The sequence below is a fragment of the Rhipicephalus microplus genome, unplaced genomic scaffold (genome assembly GCF_043290135.1).
Source record: "Rhipicephalus microplus isolate Deutch F79 unplaced genomic scaffold, USDA_Rmic scaffold_120, whole genome shotgun sequence".
NCBI classification, from domain to species: Eukaryota; Metazoa; Arthropoda; class Arachnida; order Ixodida; family Ixodidae; genus Rhipicephalus; species Rhipicephalus microplus.
In genome coordinates, this window is record NW_027464692.1 from 514,017 (window position 1) to 530,013 (window position 15,997).

A 15,997-nucleotide genomic window follows, 5' to 3' on the forward strand; every position below is an offset into this window, starting at 1 on the left:
TTTTGTGTTCTTGAACGTGCAGTGGCGTCGCCCAGTATACGGTACTCTATCATTTAGCCTCCACATTAATTGCGGTAACCCATGAAAGGCAAAGCGGTTACTTATATATTTTGGCTGGCATATGTAGACCTAGCAACTCATCTCAAGGTACCGGACCCACGCGCCCAGCTGAAACTGCAAGCATGCAACAATACCTGCTTCCACTTGGCTTTCATTCAGACTGCATCAAATTATCTAAGCGCAGTTCCGACCAACAAACGTTTATCTTTCAGCAGGTATCGTTGGTGAAACGCGACGCCATGACTATCGCAATCTGCGAGGCTTGCTTGTTAACAGACGAAACGCGAGCTCCCTGGAGACTTCATTGGAAAAGAGGTGCCAGACGAGGTCGAGAATTTCACAACACCGCGTAAAAAGCCCAAGCCTGATAGGCCAGCTGCGAGTGCACCGAGCAGAGATTAGCAGCGGCTCGGTCGGGCTCAGCAGTCTTACGTTGCGGGGTCTTCCGACAGTGTCCATCTGCACCACTCTGCTGCACTGACCACTTTCCTCTGTCAGGGAAAAGATTGCAGCAGCACTGCACTGGACGGGCGCACAGCGCTCCACTTCAATCTGTGCGGGAGGCCACGCTGAGTCGGCGCTGCACTGAAATGAAGCCCGCGGTAAGTGAAGATCGTGATGTATTTCCATCTTTGAAAAAAAAAAATCCGTAGGAATTTATGCAACTCACTCACAACCCGAAAACAAGGTTCTTTGAGACATTCTTGCGTAAGTATAATACATAAAGATCCCACTTAAGTCATCCAAGCCGGAAATTGTCACTGTTCTTTTAGTTCGTTCACTTTCAGCGCCATCTGTCTCGTTCTTTTGTCGTTCCGTGCATAACACTGTTTCTTCGAAGGAAGAAGAAAAAGAGGAGGCAGGGTGGTTAACCAGGCAAATGCCCGATTCACTACACTACGCTGGAAGAATGGGAAATAGGTGTATAAAAGTGAGAGAGAGAGAGAGAAAGAGAGAGGAAACAGAAGAGAAACAGAGGAGAAAATTGCCAGTACACGGGCTGATGCGTATGCAGTGAGAGTACTGTGCAAAATTCAAAGGCGTTCACGTAGGTCCGTAGTCCTCAGAAAGCGCGAGATGACTTCGACTGCCCTGGGTGCTGAATTATGCAAGTACTAACTATCCCAGAAAAGCGCACTCCTGCAGCTTTTTCACGCTACTGGGAAACGCGAGAGCGTCCGAAATCACTCGCGATTGTATGTGATTTTCCATTTGTAGCAGTTACTTCCTTTCAACTTGTACAGCCTACATTTTGGACCATTCTGGGTTTAGAAGTTCACTGCAGAACGATGTCTGGCTCCAGCTCTACCCAAGTTATTACGCTGAAATATTTTAAATATTTATTTTTTTGGCGCTTAGTGTTTATACAATTCAATAGGTATTCTTCTTTCAAGTGATTCCGACCAATATTTGAATTCCTCATCAGATAGACGTGATATCACTTGCATGAGAAGCATTACCGAAGGTTAATAGACTTCACACCCTATTTTATTATGATGTGATCATTAAAGGGACACTAAAGTCAAATAACATTTTACGTGAGAGCAAAAGCTCAAGCTATGACATCTAAAATGACAATAGTATCGACAACAGTGCCCTACTTACCCAGAAATTGGGTCAAATGCACAAGAACATATGCACCGCAGTAGGACATTCTCAAAATGACCCCGATGACATCAGAGGAGTCACCTAAAATAATCACTAGTAATTGATCTAGCTGCACTAAATAAAGAACCTTCCCTGCATCAAGAGACGTAATAAAATGTTGCTTGTTAGTTTCCGTTTGATTCATAAAAAAGAAAAAGAACCGCCTGACGTTACTATAAGGAATGGCGCGATTGATTCAATAATATGATTACACTGGACAGGTAGTGCCAAATAGCGGGGCGCAGTTGAATTAAAAACGTCGGCACTGTCGGAGTCAATGGTGGGAAATTAATCAATGGCCGTTGTGGCTGCTGTGGCGTCCACTGTTTTTGATCTGCTGCTACTAGCGCAGTAAAGCCTGGCAACGTTGTGCATGGCAACAGTGACGTGAGTCAGTCCGGTCAGTCTGCTTCTTGAGGCGGGTAATTTTAAGTGCGCTAATCCAATGCGGACCACTAAAACTAGATGTTATTTCAAAATAGGCCCTTCCTTGGCACAAAAGTAACACTACGAGGTTTCTGGACCACTATTTCTACAATAAACGCAAACTTAATAGTTCCCTTTAGTGTCCCTTTAACGGTTATTTGCGAGGGTGAAGTGCGCACATGTTCAAATAATTTTTCGCAGAGGGCTCATATGAGGTGCTTCAGGTTTGTTTGTATGTTGAGACGCTTTTACTCCCACCAGTGGACTATGTATAGCCGCTATGTCATGCACACTATGAATTACTAAATACTGACCTGTTCAAAACATCGAAATTCGCAGCAGTCTTGAACGCCTTACGAAAGTTTTCTGGCTACGTAAGTTCCCAATGTTTTTGGGTATGATACAACTATCATCCATGTTATCAAACTTCTTCACTACAACAATTAGTAGTTGGTACCACTTGTTAACCCTGTTTTACGGAGCCAGTGTTTTTTTTCAGCTTTCATATCTCTGTCTGCCTTGCCATTACGCGCTAATATTTTAGACACGGACCACCAATTTAAATTGAAACAAAATTTGGCAGATTCCACGTACCCTAGGTCATGACGAGCATGCGTATAGAAGCTGACCGTAGTGCCATGTTATTGCTCAGTGAAACTTTACGAAATGACGCTAAGCATACACGCAAATGTTATAACAGCACGCATGTTGAGCAGTAGCGTATGTTTGCATTCGCGTAAAGATCCCAAGAGCAACAAGGATATTACTAACAACGGATGCAGTAAACTGAAATGCAGCGCTGCGCTAGCGAAGATGCTAGCCCTGGATGAGACTACGTAGACCAACTTAAGTGGATGGCACTTAACTACAACTCACACTAACCCGACGTGACGCCTGTATCAATGGATCACATATGTAATCTACATAAAATTGATGGGCAGAACTGCAAATGAAATTGGCATTACGCCGACATTACGCCTGCACAGGGTCCTTACCAAAGGAGTTCAAGACGTGGCTTGGCTCAGTGGTAGAATACTTGATTGCTACGCAAGATGTTTGGGTTCTATTCCTGCTGGGATCATAACATATTCTTTTCATTTGTATGGGTGAAAGCTGGTGATTTAGTTCTTTCATAATACCCTCGCACTTGAATTACCAATGTCTGTTCTCGCCGTTCCTCGGTAGACATGTACTGTGAAACTCCTGTGGCTCATACCCGCATATCGTGGCCCGTGATGCACAGGTATGTGCCTCACTTGTTTTGAAAGAAGTGTTCAATGTTAAACAACGGGATTTTCACATTATTTATACCATTACCAGGCAGTCACAATCGTCAAACCTCTTATCCTTGTATACTAGTTATGAGATAGATAGATAGATAGATAGATAGATAGATAGATAGATAGATAGATAGATAGATAGATAGATAGATAGATAGATAGATAGATAGATAGATAGATAGATAGATAGATAGATAGATAGATAGATAGATAGATAGATAGATAGATAGATAGATAGATAGATAGATAGATAGATAGATAGATAGATAGATAGATAGATAGATAGATACGCTCAAAGCGCGTGCAGTACGCAAAGAAGTTCTTCGCATTTAAAACGAATCACTTCTGACACGCAATCTTAAAACAGCATGGACAAGATTGTAAAGGCACGGATAAGATGCCTTCTGTAGGATCCTAAGTTAAAACAACAAATTATGGTTTGGTACTTTTTCCTTCATATGAGCTATGCAAGATTTTTCTACATATCGCATGGCATACATATGACTTCATTGGATCGTGGTGATTGGTCACCAATGGCGCCATTTAGTGTTACCACGTCGTTGTTACTCACGATTGATAAAAAGGAAGATTACTTTTAAATAAGTTTTAAAATACTTCACAAGCGTTGAAGGTACGTAATTATTTCATATAACGCATACTGTGGTTATGTTAAGAAGATAAAGGTGATATATGGTAATGAATAGTAGTACCAGCACTGTATAGATGGCGCAAACATTTTGAATAAATTGTGGAATATCAATTGTTGCATAAAGTTAACCTCTTTCTTTTTCAGATTTTAACGTGCCTTGTTCTTTGTTGTGGAGGCGCGTCAAGCCACAGCGTATACCAAAGGCAGTTCCGGTGGTGGCCATCGGGAGACAGCGCAGATCAACTTCCACCTGGAGTGCCAGGGCAAGACCATGTTACTGGGGACACGGCCGAAATAACTAGCAGAATCGCCTCAGGTGCAGCCAGTTACAGCGGTTCTTACGGAGGCAGCTACGGCGGTGGCTACAGTGGCAGCTACAGAGGTAGCTACGGAGGCAAAGGTTATGGGGGTGGTTATGGAGGTGGATATGGGGGTGGTTACGGAGGAGGTTATGGGGGTGGTTACGGAGGCGGCTACGGTGGCGGATACGGGGGCGGATACGGTGGCGGCTACGGTGGTGGATATGGAGGCGGCTTTGGTGGTGGTTATGGAGGCCAAAGCTGGGTAACCAGAGGCGGAGAGAGTGGCAGTGATACCACAGGGAGCAGCGGACATGGTGGTGGAAGCGGGGGTGGAAGCGGGGGTGGAAGCGGGGGTGGAAGCGGGGGTGGAAGCGGAGGTGGAAGTGGAGGTGGAAGCTTCAATGAAACTGATCACACAAGGGGATACAGGAGTGGCTTTGGTGGTGGTTACGGAGGCGGACATAGTAGCAGTTATGAAAGTCGCAGTAGGGTTGTGATTAGCGACGAACGAGGAGGTGATTTGCGCAGAGGCGGAAGCATGAGTCGGAACGAAGCGGGCACTGGCAGTGGCTATGGAGGTGGTTATGGAGGAAGCCATGGTGGTAGCTATGGTGGAAGAACAGCCAATCTCAGTGGCACAAGCAGCACTGACACTACAAGCGGCAATGGTTACGGTGGAGGAAGTGCTAGTGAAAGTGGTGGAGGCAGCCGATATCGAGGTGGTTATGGAGGTGGTTACGGAGGCAGCTATGGAGGTGGTCAATGGGTCAGCACAGACATGCGTGGCAGTGAAAGTGAAAGCAGTGCTCAAACTGCGGGGGCACACATTAGTAGTAGCAGAGGTACCATGAGAAACGAATCAGGTAGTGGCAGTGGGTATGGAACAAGTTACCAAGACAGCTACAGAAGTGAACAAAGAAGTGGACATGGAGGTGGTTATGGAAGCGGCTACGGCGGTGGTCATGGAAGACATAGGTTCGCGAACACTGAGGAAACTGGCACGGGACATCGCAGAGCGAACGTAAATGAAACTTCAAGCGGTAGCGTGGATGAAGGTGGCTACAGAAGTGGATATGGAGGTGGTTATGGAGGTGGTTACACAGACAGATATAATAGAGGTGGTTACCGTGGAAGTTATGAAGGGCGAAGCCGAGTTGTGCATGCTGAAGAAAGTGTTACTGAGACCAGACGTGTCACCGAATACGGTGATACGAGCAGCAATGAAACAGGAACCAACACCAGATACGGAGGCAGCAACAGAGGTGGCTACGGTGGAGGCTACGGTGGCGGCTACGGTGGTGGCTACGGAGGTGGCCATGGAGGTGGTTATGGCGGTGGTTACGAAACGCAGCGACGTATTTCAAGCAACCTCAGAAATGAAACCGACAGAGTGAATGTCAGCGAATCTGGAGGAGACCATGGAGGCGGTTATGGAGGTGGCTATGGAGGTGGCTATGGAGGTGGCTATGGAGGTGGCTATGGTGGAGGCCACGGAGGTCATAGCAGTGTTCGTGTCGGAGGAGAAAGCGCCACAAGTGTCAGAAGTGGCGGCAGATATCTGGGTGCAAGAGGCGGCAGTGAAACCACTAGTGATAATGCTCATCACCGTAGAACCGGCGAAGGCTCTGGAGGTGGATACAATGGAGGTCTTGGAGACACAAGAGCTGTTGTGAACGACACCGAAAGCGGCAGTGAATCCGCAAGAGTAACTGGACGCGGAGGTCGAAGAGGAGACATAACAGTGACCGATTTCGAAAGCGACGCCCAAGATTATCATGGCGGTAGTAGAAGGGATGGCGCCAGTGAACGAAGAAGCGGCACAAGTGGACATGGGAGTGTAATCAGCGATATAAATGGTGGTGGTAGCAGTATTAGTAGTGGTGGTGCAAGCGGAGGTGGTAGCGGTGGTGGTGGTGGTGGTAGCGGGTTCAATACAAGAAGTGGCAGCACTGGAGACCAAAGCACGAGTGGAGGCAGCAATGCCGGTGACAACAGCCGTGGTTTTGGCCGTGGTCTCGCTGGCAGCCGCGGCGTGTACGCCGGTGGGTATATTGTTGAGTACGGAGAACGAACAAGCTCACGTGTTGAAACTTCCCGGGGATCTGATGTTCCATGCGTGCGAGTGCGCAACTGTGCCAGCATAATCACAGCATCCACGGGCATGCGTCCTGGGGCGGTACATGCGCCCGAGCAACAGTCGGCATCAAGAGGACACGTGCAAGAAATCGTTGACGATTCTCAAGTACGCCTTCGTGACCTTGCTCAGCGACCAGTAGAAAGTGAGGAGCAAATAGGTGACGACTAAAAGCTCGTCTTCCACTTAATCCCACATTCATGAACTTTGTTGCATTTGATTTCGACAAACTAACTTCAAACACTGAGCTGATTCGTTAAGCACTAGGAATAAAGATTCATTGTTTGCAGTTAATACTATGCGATTCATTTTGTTGCATGCATCACAGTGCCTCTTTCTTCGTTCCCCGGATTTTATATGGACCTTTCAGCGAAGTTAGGCTTCCGACAGTCAGGGGTATATGACAAGAAAACAGAAAGCGAAGTTGTTCTAGGTTAAAACCAAATAGCATCCCAGATAATAGGTTATGCTCGAGTTTACTTGTATAGAGAACGCATTCTCATATCACATGAACGACATCTATAGTTACAACGAAACGTCTGCATTAGTGGTATCTAGTTCAATTTAAATACAAATAAAAGCGTAATAGTCTGTTCTGCCATTGAGATTATTTAATAATCAGTAGCGTCGTTACAGTGAAGCCCCATATTTTATTCAATGGTTAGAATTTCGTTTCTTGCGTTAAGATTCTGTGCAAATTTTTCAGCTGTCAAAGCCTCGTTCACCAGAATACGGGTTGGAGTTCCTTCTCTATTGCGGCGTTTTGTTCAGAACCGATAGGAAAACACTTTTACGCAGGTTCAAATGATTCAATCACTTGATAGCGGAGCTGCGCAAGGCCACAACGCTGCCTTTATTCCATTTCCTTTCATTCTGATCAAAATTAACGCCCGAGGGAATGACATATCTGGTGATAACTTTTTTTTTTCACTTGATAGCTAGTATTAAATAAAAACTGCGAACAAGAAAAAGATGGGGATGTACATACCCGTTCTCATGACCGTGCAAACGTGTTGCAAATTACACACACTTCGTGTTATAAACTAACACGTTATAAACGCTATATTCATGTTGGAGATGACAGACCCTTAATTACGAGGACAAGGTGCTTTTGTGTAAGATACGGAAGGGTATGCCGTTGCCTACATGATGTGGGAGTGGGGTGTCGGTCTAGTAGTCTAGGTGAATTGCTATATTATTTTTATTGAGTTGTCCATGATCCTTATCGAGTCAGTCTTCGTAAAATGCGTTGTACGTAGAATGGGGCATGGCTGTCAGATTTATGAGTAATCATGAGTTTCATTTTTCAATGCATTTTCCATATAATTTTTTCTTTGTTCCCCACTAGCTTTGGTCTCGGTCCAACACAATGATGTGTTTAGCTATGTAGGTTGCGAAGGTTGTCATAAGACAGCCGACAAACGCGTTTATTTTTCTTCGACTAGAATTTCCAGTCTACAAATGAAACACGAGGAAACCAGGTATAGTTAAGGTGGTATTTATTAATTCAACTAATCTGATAATAACTAACTTAAGATTAGTAATCTTATAATTTGTGAAATGGCTACAAGCACTTGGGGATGCCACCGGGGGGATTTTCGTAAGTGCAGACTTTCGTAAGTCATCGGCTGATTGTTTACGGGACGTGTGATGCGCGTTATAGGTGCAATATTGCTTATAAACCCCCATTGCATCATGACTGTCCTCACACACTGACTTCTACAAAGCACTTTGACAAATTAAGCTTGAAGAGCGAAATGTATATTTGCATGACCTTAATGGTCCATCTTCTCGTTGCGTAATCTCAAGTACACAACATAAAGCTGTGGCTTTGTGAAAGAATGTTTATCCTGATTTCTCCACAATTCCTTTCAAAGAAGCGCAGCCTGGCACTATGTGACACAACTCTGGAGTACACACAGGGCAATCTTTTTGCTAGTGTGAAAAAAGCCGAGAGCTTAAGTTCCATCCCTTAAAGAGCTTTGAAGAAAGCCGGCGGTTAATCAGTGCGCCAACGTTTCGCTACAGGATATGAATGAACAGCAACAGCTCCAACTTTACAACAGCGATGATTAGTGCGTTGCTATCTCTGCCTGTTGTAATGGTGAATAAGCATTTCAATATTATGAGAAGCATTCGACTCGCGGTAATATTATCTAAAGTTCTGCTCGTGTACCATGGATCCTGAGCGAACTTCAAAAAAACGTTGAACAAGAGACAGCTGTCGTCCCTAACAAATACTCAGGATAATCCAGGAATAGTCAGGATCTTCGGCTACTGAGGTTTGTATCGAGTAGCCGAACCTATAGCATTCGGGGCAGCCGAGTCAAGTATGCAGTCGCTACGAGGATGCTAAAAAAAATGTGGATGTGTTCACGCAGAGATGTGGTGTAGTTCTTATTTATTTATTTTTGCTCACATCCGCAGAGGATGTCCTGAGGAGAGACATCTCGAGCCCACCGATACGAAATGGCGGCACGGGAAACATTTATTTGAGACGCAGGAACATGACGTGGCGTTCAGGAGTAGATTCTGCCCGGGTATAGCTATTAGCTGCCTTAACGGAGCGGCGAGAACTGTGGGGCTGGATAGCTAGGGCTTTTTTCATTTCGTTTCTCGCGTGCCGTGCGGTGGAGTTCGTGACACACGATCCACGTCAGTACGGTGATCGCGAGAGGGCAGCCCAGCACAGCGCACAGAAGAGGACGAAGATCACCAAGGAGGGCTGCTTTTCCAACGAGTTGCGGTGTTGCGGTGCGCTTGTATCTTCATCCGTTCGATTTTTTTTTCTTGTTCGGAACTCCCAGAAACTCGGCTGTGGCGCTGCCCGGACGTGACGTAACCACAGGTGTTCTTGAAGGAAGGCGTGACTGGGTTTCCGGTGCCTCGGCGACGACGCCTGCCTGTGCTATCTCTCGTACTCATCAGAGGAAGACGACTGCGAACAGAGAAGCAACAAAAGAACGATTCATTAGGAAACATAACAAAACAAAGCAAGACACGTTGATGCATTTACCTGCGTAAAATGAGCGAGCGAAACAACGCTATTTGTTCTATGGCAGATGCGAGTAAACTCACTGTCACCTGGCTAGAAGTTGAGGAATCCAACGAACGACGAAAAGACCACTGGCAGGGCAGATACATTAAAGGGACTCGGACTTGAAACAGTTAATCAGCTCAGACAGGTAAATTATTCTTTCGCAACTCTAGCGTCACAAGTTTCGCCATCAAAGGATAATTATCAGAGAAGATGATGGTGAAAATGTATTTTTGAATTTCTCCACGGGTATACTTCAGTGGTTGAACGTCACTACGATGTCACGAATTTGAACCTCCTTTGGCGTATTTTGGCCATATGCGTTCAATCAAATTGTTACTTAAAATTTCTGAGCTTCTCCTCTCTTGCTCTTTCTCTCTTACTCTATCTTTTAAACTCCAGAATCTTTTTCCACAGTGTTGAATATGCCATACTAACTTTTCTAGACTAGTTACAATCCTTGCCTTTCCCTTGTCTATCATGCTCCTCCCAACCTTTTTGAATTAATATATGTTAAGACTTTTGGTCTATCAGAACACAATGCAAATTAATTTTAGTGGGAGTACATTTTGTAGGCCCATGCAGGTACCACATGTGGCATCACGTAGATCTGGGGCGAGAACATCAAAAGAGCACCGCCACGAGAATTTTTATTTATTTTTTGCGAGTTTTCCCATTCATCAAGCGTGTTTTCGTGGTCAGAGTGGTGCTCTGAGTATTGTGAAATTTTATTTTACTAATACGAAGAAATTGCCGCTGTTATTCTACGGGGAAGGTGGGGCCAGTCAAGCTGCCTGTAAACTATTTTCCGCTAGACATCTGGGCGACGCACTCTTGGGCTGTCAAGCGGATGTTCTTTTGTTTTCGTATATTGCAACATGAAAAAATAAGGCCATGAAACATCTAATGTACTAACCCAACCGTCGCCATGCGTACGCGCCTATCCTAACAACCTTTGTTTAGATGTTAACCATGCAAAACACTCAGGGTAATGGGCCAATAGGGTGACACTCAAACACGTCTCTAAAATAGTGAATACGCAGTTTTCGTGCCACCATCCTTGTTGTTGAATCATGTTCTCTCCCTACGTGGTAATTAAACTTCAAATGTATACAATGGCTTCTAGCTCCTTTGTTATCCCCCCCCCCCCCCCTGTGTAGACTTCAGCGCACTGGCTGGGATGGTGGGGGAGAGGAAGAACTAAAATCATGCATCAGAGCAGTGTAACTGCACTCGTATACACTTTACGATGTGAGCAACCCGTTTTGAACATGTTCTGCGTCATTGAGCGGGAGGGGGCTAAAAGCACTCAGGTCGTTGGCCTCTGGGGCGTATCACGGTGTGGCTTGGTCCGTATCTGTAACACCCTGGTAAAGCTAATAACATCATCGAATGGTTTACTTGGCGGATTCGAAAAATAGTTGTGACGTTCGATTCATGAGGATATAAACAGATGTTGAGGTCATTCGATTACTACCTTCAAAAGTGTTACAGGAACCCTTAAAGTTGAAAAAATACAAAAGGGAAGCAGAAAAGCGAAGCAACATATGACGGCGCGTGGCGTAGGCAATCCCAAAATATCCGTGCTATACCTATCCCGTATGTTTATCAGATATTGCCTCTTAACACGCGCACGCAGCTAGTGATAATAATAAACAACCGAGAGCGGTCACCAGCGCCCGTCGACCTTCTAGTATATAGACTTCGTTATCGGCGGCCAAAGTCAACAGGCGGCATGTACATTCGAGCTGCCGACTCATCTCACCTTTCCTGCTGGGGCGACGCTCTGGCTCATTGCGCGTAGTATATTGCCACTTCTAGGCAAGCACCGCTAGCTGCAGAGCACGTGCGTACCCATTATCGCGTGCAGGCACGATCGACTCCGCAGCCACGCCAGTGTGTGAGTGGACTTTGAGACGATGATGCCAGACGCCAGGGCAGTGACCCTCTGCCACAAGCCACCGGCTCGCACATTGCCGATCACGCCATCAGTCAAAGATGCAAGCTTCGGCGGCGCATTAGGCTACGCGTTGCCAGCGGCAATGCATGCGTAACGTGAGAGCGTCCGCTACGTTGGATATAGTCTTATATAAGGATACCTGTGTATACGGACTTCTACATACAGTGCTATTTTTGTCTGTTATTCGAACGTAGGCATCGTTACACCAACCTTGTGGCCCTCCCGTAAAGATCCTTTCTGCCTTCGTTCTCCAATACCTAATTTCTCGTTCACAAGTACAGTGTAGCTAATCGGCAAAAGTGTCTCGCTGGACTCTCTGCATGTCCTTTGACTTTCTCTTTCTCTGAGTTTCTGATTAATTTGATTGATATGTGGAGTTTAACGTCCCAAAACCACCATATGATTATGAGAGACACCGTAGTGGAGGACTCCGGAAATAGCGACCACCTGGAGTTCTTTAACATGCGCCCAAATCTGAGCACACGGGCCTGCAACATTTCCGCCTCCATCGGGAATGCAGCCGCCGCAGCCGGGATTCGATACTACGACCTGCGGGTCAGCAGCCGAGTCTATTAGCCACTAGACCAGCGCAGCGGGGTGTCTCTCACTTTCTATATCAACTATAATAAACCGAGTAAAAAGTGCAATAACATCTTCACCTTAGTGGTTTAGATAATGCTGATAGTTTCGACGCAAATTGCAAAGGCTACTGAATTCGTCCTTGGCGTCTTCCCAGCGACTATATTGTTGAATATAAGCGAGGAACTTCGTGGTTTCTTACTCAACAAGATTTCATTTCCTACACACATTTTTTTTTCTCAAACTAGCCTATGCTACGTCTCCGCCTTATTCAGATCACTGGATAACTGTATATCATTGTCGGCCACTAGATTTGCACCAGAGAAGGCGTAAGTTCTCTAGCGTAGACGCAGTTACAGTTAAGGTACCACTCGTCAAGTTTCCTTGCAGGCGAATTGTTGATGATTCCTAGTCACGAGGGGGCCATATTTTGGTAATAATGCCCATGTACTGTAATTTAGATGCAAGTTAGAGTCCCACAAGGTCGAAATTGTTAATTCCACCTCTTATGGCTTGCCTAATAGTCATACCGGGTTCTCGCGCGTAAAACCTGAGAAGTGTATTTTATTTTACGCATTCTAATTGCTAAGCACAAAGCGGAAACCTTGGATCAGACGCCAACTGACCTCTTTTTGCACAGGGACATGATTCATACAGAGGTGGTCATCCCCCATATACTTTCATATGAACGTTATCGAGAGGTATCGCATTATGATGAGGACATAATTAATCAGATACAAAGCCTTTGCCCGCCACAGGTACACATCGAGCCTCAAGAGGCAAATTATGAAGGGGGTAATGTCAACAGCACACAGAAAGCATGTGCCTCAGTATACCAACGCACTATGCATCGCCCTACAGCAGCAATAATGCCTGTGTCCGGTGGTCTCCGTATTGCTTTCCTGGTATCTTACCATTTAATCATGATCAGCAAGAGGGGGTGGGAGAGTGCGTTCATTGGAGGAATGCGGAGAGGACTATGCCTGGTCTACAAAGACAAAAGAATATAGGATAAAAAAGTGGTGAAAGATGGCGATCGTGATGCACGCATAATCCGCAAGTTTCCCGCGCAATACCATCCGGTGCAAGAAGAAGCAAAGAAGAACGTTGTTCGTGTTTCCTGAGCAGACATCAAAACCTTTTCCGCGCGTCACAGCTATTACGGAGGCCACGACGAGGTCCCTGCATTACCTTATTTCCCGCTACTCGATTGCACTGATGAGCGTACTGGCGACATGCACATGAGAAAGCAGGTGCTGTCTTTTGAAGCAGCGCTCTGTGTGGGCATGTTTACGGTCGGTCTCTATACGCATACGGTCTTCAATAGTGGTGCATGCCATCGACGCTCGGAGGATCAAAGACACGTCGGCGGGCCTGAATGCATCGGTCATGCTTGCGACTAGTCAAACGAGACCGAGTTTGGTGCACGCGATTAGTCACAAATGCTTTTCGCGGTAACCAGGCTATGCATGACGTTTCCTGCTTGGCCTGTTTTTGTTTTTCGGAACGACAGAAGAAAGAAATATTGAACGTCATATCAGGTTGGTGGTCACCAAGATCTATGAAGGTAGGTACCAGCGAAAAAAAAATAGCCGCTATATACTTGAATCTGCCTGATTGCGGTAGAAATAATCGTTTATCAAGTGCACTGCAGTTTAGTGAGCCGTCATTTGCAGGGTAAGCTTAGTGTGGAGACCAGAATAAGCAGCAACGAATCATTTGTTAATGTTTTCTTATGTGCTATATTCTGTTGTCATCCTCGATATGTGCTGCACACACACAGAGTCTGTTTTTCGTTTGTTTTTGTTGTTTTCCTGGGTGTCTGATAATCTTTACGTCAACCTGCATTTAGATGTTCATGCTAAATATACAGTCACGTGAACACTTGTCAAATATGTGCTGTACATACCGTCGAGCCGCCCGCGAACCGGACCGGAACGCTTCTTCCGAACCTGCGTGAAGGAGACAGAGAATAAAATTAGACAAAGGCAGAGAGGTCAACTAGAGTTTTAGCATCCGGTTTGGTACCCTGCCATAAAGGGAAGGGATGAAAGAGGAGAAGGAAAGCGAAGAGAAAAGAGAAGTCTAAAAGAAACCTGCCACAGTAAGGAATTGAAAATATAAAAAAATAATCTGAAAGGCTAGAGTAAGAGTGTACGGGATTTCTAATGAAACATTTAGAGAAGCTCAATACTTGATGTAGTCTACGTGCTTTATTGACGAAGTCAATAAAATGTTCATTGATATGTGTCTTCATTGAAACGCCCCATTCTCAACTCTGTATGAAAATGAGATGTTCGATGCTGCTGTAAACACTGAAGGTGTGCCGACTCAAAAACCTGTGGGATTCCTGGGTTCCGTGATAGCCCGTGGTATCGATTCCCTTGAACATACGTATATCGTCTGCAAAATATCAGCAGCGAATAAGCCTTAAAAGGTATCTTGCATAAGTATTGATATTCACGTGCGCGATCTAGCGCTGCACGCCACACTACGCGGCAATGACATCCTTGAAAGTGGCTCGACTGTGAGCCCTGTACTTCCCAGACGTCACCAAGCTGCAGCTGGCACAACAAGGTAAGATTACGTCATAACCATCATAGAGTTTCCTAAAATTAACTAGAGGGGACTCTGGCCCTGCGATCATTCAGCGACCACGGGAATGATGGGTAGTACACACATTTGCCTAGTCTTCGTACTTACGGGCGGCGAATCGTACTTGCGGCTTCGTCTATAAACTAGTTACGGTTTTGTTTGGAAAGAAAGAACGAACCCTTTTTAACTTAGTCATCATCATCATCAGCATTCATCATTATCAGCAGCAGCACCAGCCTGACTACGTCCACTGCAGGACAAAGCCTCTCCAATGTTCCGCCAGTTAACCCGGTCCTGTGCTTGCTGCTGCCAATTTATACCCGCAAACTTCTTAATCTCATCTGCCCACCTAACCTTCTGTCTCCCCCTAACCTGCTTGCCTTCTCTGGGAATCCAGTTAGTTACCCTTAATGACCAGCGGTTATCCTGTCTACGCGCTACATGCCCGGCCCATCTCCATTTCTTCTTCTTGATTTCAGCTATGATATCCTTGACCCCTGTTGGTTCCCTAATCCACTCTGCTCTGTTCTTGTCTTTTAACCTTAAACCTACCAATTTTCTTTCCATTTCTCGTTGCGTCATCCTCAATTTAAGCTGAACCCTCTTTGTAAATCTCCAGGTTTTTGCTCCGTAGCTAAGTACTGGCAAGACACAGCTGTTGTATACCTTCCTCTTGAGGGATAGTGGCAATCTACTTGTCATAATTTGAGAGTGCTTGCCAAATGTGCTCCAGCCCATTCTTATTCTTCTAGTTACTTCAATCTCGTGGTACGGCTCCGCGGTTATTACCTGCCCTAAGTAGTCAGTCTTTTACAACTTGAAGTGCACTATTACCTATCTCGAAGCGCTGCTCTATTCCAAGGTTGTTGTACATTAGTTTCGTTTTCTGCAGATTAATTTTAAGACCCACCTTCCTGCTTTCCTTGTCTAACTCCGTAATCATGAGTTGCAATTCGTCCCCTGAGTTACTCAGCAATGCAATGTCATCGGCAAAGCGCAGGTTACTAAGGTACTCTCCATTAACTCTTATCCCTAACTGTTCCCACTCTAGGCTTCTGAAAACCTCTTGTAAGCTCGCGGTAAATAACATTGGGGAGATTGTGTCTCCCTGCCTTACACCCTTCTTAATTGGTATTCTGTTGCTTTCTTTATGAAGCACTATGGTAGCAGTTGATCCCCTGTAGATTTCTTCCAGAATGTTTATATATACATCATCGACGCCCTGATTCCGCAGTGTTTGCATGATGGCTGATAATTCTACTGAATCAAACGCCTTCTCGTTATCTATGAAGGCTAAGTATAGTGGTTGGTTATATTCTGAGCATTTC

General features: G+C 45.4%; 2 protein-coding genes across 2 annotated transcripts in view; one reads left to right on the forward strand and one right to left on the reverse strand.

Moving 5' to 3' along the window:
* Positions 1-445: 445 nt before the first annotated feature.
* Positions 446-6,792, forward strand: LOC119171921 (uncharacterized). The gene is made up of 3 exons (XM_075885322.1): positions 446-662; positions 4,207-4,693; positions 4,742-6,792. The coding sequence occupies exons 1-3, from the start codon at positions 651-653 to the stop codon at positions 6,667-6,669; spliced, it is 2,427 nt and encodes an 808-aa protein (XP_075741437.1). The 5' UTR covers positions 446-650; the 3' UTR covers positions 6,670-6,792.
* A 2,090-nt stretch (positions 6,793-8,882) lies between these two features.
* The window catches only part of LOC119171920 (uncharacterized), an 82,189-nt gene continuing 75,074 nt past the window's right edge, over positions 8,883-15,997 (reverse strand). The window contains exons 2-3 of the mRNA XM_037422811.2: positions 13,984-14,026; positions 8,883-9,436 (exon numbers count right to left, since the gene is read on the reverse strand). Coding sequence (XP_037278708.1) covers positions 9,407-9,436; positions 13,984-14,026 — 73 coding nt within the window. The 3' untranslated portion in view covers positions 8,883-9,406. The remainder of the gene's footprint in view (positions 9,437-13,983; positions 14,027-15,997) is intronic.